General features: G+C 37.6%; 1 protein-coding gene across 1 annotated transcript; it reads left to right on the forward strand.

Moving 5' to 3' along the window:
- Positions 1–2,649: 2,649 nt before the first annotated feature.
- LOC129570941 (uncharacterized) lies at positions 2,650–3,357 on the forward strand. The gene has a single exon (XM_055450666.1). It carries the CDS (start codon positions 2,650–2,652, stop codon positions 3,355–3,357), a length of 708 nt encoding a protein of 235 aa, XP_055306641.1.
- Positions 3,358–4,813: the final 1,456 nt, after the last annotated feature.

Raw genomic sequence — 4,813 nt, forward strand, 5'->3', positions numbered from 1 at the left:
TTTAAGGGTAAACACAAACGAAAAGCGTTACAAAAATGTTTATTGGGATGCTGACCCAACTGTGGACAACGACAGCCCAATTGATTTGTTATTGGGTGTAGCTGATTACACTCGAATTTTGAAAAATGGGCTGATTAAAGGAGCTGACGACGAACCAGTTGCCCAAAATTCAGAATTTGGATGGCTTGTTATGGGTCCGCAACGTGAAGACAAGAAAGAAAATTTTAAAGTAACGTCACTAATTTCGAATTTGAAAATTGAAAATCAGTTGAAAGATTTTTTCACGGCTGAAAATATTGACAGCGAAGATGAAAACGAAGATGGAATGACTGCAGAGGAGCAGTATTGTGAAGATATTTTTGTGAAAACGACGAAAAGAGAAGCGGATGGGCGTTTTGTCACGTCGATTTCATTTAAAAACGGACAAGAGCCGAAGTTCGGTGACTCAAAAAAAGCAGCGTTGGCAACATTATTTCAATCAGAAAAACGCTTCGAAAAATATCCAAATGTGAAACAACAATATGTGGAGGCAATGACCGAAGCAATTGCGAGCGGTCATATGAAATTAATGGAAAATGTGCCAGAGCAGGCATACTACGTGCCTCACCATGCAGTTTTCAAACAAAGTTCAACGACTCAATTGCGACCTGTGTACAATGCATCGAAAAATCATCAAATGGATTATCATTAAATGAACAAGTTGCAATGGGCAAAATAGACCAGCCTGACATGTTGACAATTATTCTTCGATGGAGAAAATTTAAAATTGGAATTTTGGCCGACTTGGAAAAAATGTATAAGCAAGTGAAAATTCCGCCAGAGCAATATCATTTGCAGTTGATATTGTGGCGCGAAAATCCCAACGAAAAAATCAAAACGTATGCGATGACAACAGTAACGTTTGGAGTCGCACCGTCACCGTATTTGGCAATTAGAGTGTTGAAAGAAATTGCAAAGTTAGCTGAAACGAATCGACCGATGGCAGCAGAAGCCATCAGAATGTGTTTTTATGTTGACAATTTTTCGGGCGGTGCAAATACGATTGAAAAAGCAAAAAATTTGTGCGCTCAGTTAATAAAAACCTTTGAAGAATCGAAATTTAACCTTCGTAAATTTGCTTGTAACGCGAGTGAAGTAATAAATGAAATACCGAACGAGAAACGAGAAAAAATAGACAAAAACGTAGTGTCAGCTCTTGGAGTTCAATGGAACCCAATGGCCGACCAATTTAATTTCGAATTAAAAACAATAAACAAACGACCGAAAACGAAACGTGAACTTTTTTCCCAAATCGCGATGCTGTATGATCCCGTTGGGTTTTTAGCACCAGTGATTATAAAAGCCCGCATTTTGATGCAAAATGCGTGGAAAGAAAGCGTCGAGTGGGACGACAAAATGTCCGAAAAGACAATTGATGAGTGGGAAAAAATGAAAGAAGTGATGCCATTAATCAAAAGCATCGTTGTTCCACGATGGGTTGGCATCGGCCCAAAGGTGAAAACACAATTGCACGGTTTTTGTGACGCCAGTGAGGACGCTTATTGTGCAACGATATATGTGAAAAGTATTAACAACGATAGTGTCGATATAGAATTTCTTGTTGCGAAAACAAGAGTATCACCAAAAAAGAACAAGTAGACCATTCCAAAATTGGAATTATGTGGAGCGTTATTATTGACACGATTGATAAAAATTGCAACGACAGCATTACAAATGAATGACATCGATGTGTATTTGTGGTGCGATTCGAAAATCGTTTTGGCATGGATCGACTCATGTCCAAAAAAATGGAAAAAATTTGTATCATCACGAGTGGAAAAAATTCATAAATTGAAAAATGCAACCTGGTGCCACATACCGGGTGAAATGAATCCGGCAGATTGCGGATCGAGAGGCATATTCGCAAATGAGCTAATAAATCATCGATTGTGGTGGCATGGCCCGCAATTTCTAAAAGACACACACGATTATAATGTGTTCATTAACCATAAAGTGTTGTCACTTTATGAAGAAAAAAAAGTATGTGTGTTGATAACGAATGAAAAAGAAAGAGTCAAATTACCTAATGTATCAACGTTCTTTGAAGTGAGGAAAGTGATGGCATTTGTGTTACGTTTTATTCAAAACATAAAAAAAAGAAAAGAGGCAAAAATAGGCCCAATTACGGAAAAAGAGCTGAAAAAAGCAGAAAAAGTTTCAAATAAAATCGCACAAAATGAGCGCACAAGTGACGAAATTAGTCCAATAAGTGTTGATGAAATGGCAAAAGCAGAACTGATTGTAATAAAAATGAAGCAAAACGAACATTTCAGTGAAGAAATAGAAGCATTGTCACATGGTAATGATATAAAAAAATCAAGCTCTTTGTACCCATTGGCCGTGTTCATCGATAATAATGGGATTTTGCGTGTGGGTGGAAGGCTAAAAAACTCAGAAATGCCATTCGACGCAAAACATCAAATTATTTTGCCGAAAAACGACGATTTAACCACACTGGTTATAAGAGAAAGGCACCAAATAATGCTGCACGGCGGTCCAAAATTGACGGAATCATGTGTTCGTAGGAAATTTTGGATCGTAAACAGCCAAACGGCAATAAAAAGGGAGCTTCGAGAATGTGCGAAGTGTGCAAACGAACATCCGCAGGTAATGCAGCAATTTATGGCTGATTTACCAGCTGCGCGTGTCGAGAGAGTTGAGAAAGTATTTCTCAAATGCGCAGTGGATTTTGCGGGTCCGATTAAAGTTAAAACATCAAAACTACGAAACGCAAAGGCAGTCAAGGGCTATATTGCGATTTTTGTATGCTTTGTCACAAAAGCCATACATATCGAGCTTGTGGGTGAGCTAACGGCGGAGAGTTTTGTGGCAGCGCTTCGGAGATTCGTTGCGCGTCGCGGACGCGTATCGGATATTTCATCAGACAATGGACCCAATTTTGTAAAATCAGAAAAATTTTTAAAAGAATTGTCAAAAATTGAATTAGAGCAATTCCAAACGACGATAAACAACGAACTTTTACGTCTTGAAATAAAATGGCATTTCACGCCGCCTGCGAGTCCACATTTTAATGGGCTTGTCGAGGCAGCGGTGAAAACAACAAAATATCACCTGAAACGACAAATTGGTGATAGCGCGTTAACGGTGGAAGAATGGACGACATTACTCTGCCAAATCGAAGCGGTAGCCAATTCAAGACCAATCTGCGAAATGAGCAACGATCCAAATGACACTACGGTGCTAACTCCAGCACTTTTCCTTAATTTGACACCAATGGTTATGGTACCAGATGAGGATTTGTCAGAAAGTAAGTCAAGCTATCTGACAAGATGGAAACAAGTGCAGAACTTACAGTAAAAGTTCTGGAGAAGTTCTACATACTTGAGTATGTTAAGTACATACTTGAGTATGTTAAGTACATACTTAAGTATGTTAAGTACATACTTAAGTATATACTTAAGCTTAGATACGAGGCTTAAGTACGTCTCAAGTCACTTAATTAAACTCAAGTATGTTAAGTACGTACTTAAGGGTAATTAGATTCTACGAACGAACGAACAAACGAACATGTTCGTAGATTCTACGAACGAACGAACGAGCGCTCGTTGACCGCTCTGCCGCTAACCTACCTTTTTTTCGTACAAATCGGTATTGAATAGTGATTCTGATAGCAAATGTGATAGCGTCTTTGAATTCTCATTTATTCTCAACAATTTGGATTTTCTCGAGTTGGAAGGGGATGGATTTTACTACGAAATCGAAGACTTGTGTGAAACTACAAAGAATACAGATCTAGAATCATTCACAAATCAAATTGTTGGAACAGAATTCTTAAATGATTTGTCAATCGATATGTTCATTATAAATTTGGTGAACGCAAACAGAACCATACCATTCAACGTGCATCCAGTCTGCTATGGACAAAAACAAGAGTGATAAAGGGTGTCCCAAAAGTACCTGACCGATTTCTTTTTTGAAAAAAATCTGCAATTACCGACGGATTTTTGTCAAATTTGACAGGTGACGTCTCAAAACTATAGGATTTAGTTCTGATAGGGCTTCCGACCCAATACATGACAGACAAACTAGTAATCGAATCCTAAGTTTCACACTACAAAAACAGTCCTCCCTTAATATTACAAGGTATAAGTACCGAAGGACTTTTCGGTATCATGCACCGTCTTTTTGGATATGGTTTGTTCAAAGAACTCTTTCCTTCCATCTTATACTTTATTTTCACCGAGAAACTGATTAGAAATTTTGAATAGTTTACGAGATATCGTTATTGAGCCAATTTCGGCTCGTTTTGGCCGTTTTGGCCAAATTGGTCACGACCGGGACAAGAAAAATTTAAAATTTTAAATCAAATTAACGGTCTAGGACTTGACGAACATATCACATTAGAATTTTTTTTTCCAGTAGCCTTATTTAAAGTGATTTAGAGCAGTTCGTCAACACCTTTGTTGAAAAAACAACATTTTTTGACGAATTTTCCCTAATTTTTGACCGAAATTGATAAATTTTCTCAACAAAACCAATTTAATTCGTACAAAATATTTTTGAAAAATTTTGTATCGAAAGTCCACCACATTTTGGAGTCATTTGAACACGATATTCAATCGATCCATGTCGGAAAAATCAACATTTTCCCGAACTTTAGGGCTCAATTTATGCTCGAAAATAGAAGCCGCTGGTTTGGTCATAAATGGAAAAATCATATGAAATTCAACTCCGAACCAAATCCTATAGTTTTGAGACGTCACCTGTCAAATATGACAAAAATCCGTCGGTAATTGCAGATTTTATTCAAAAA

The sequence above is a fragment of the Sitodiplosis mosellana genome, unplaced genomic scaffold, assembly GCF_009176505.1.
Source record: "Sitodiplosis mosellana isolate CC-2019 unplaced genomic scaffold, AAFC_SMos_1.0 Smas_scaffold_737, whole genome shotgun sequence".
Taxonomy (NCBI): Eukaryota; Metazoa; Arthropoda; class Insecta; order Diptera; family Cecidomyiidae; genus Sitodiplosis; species Sitodiplosis mosellana.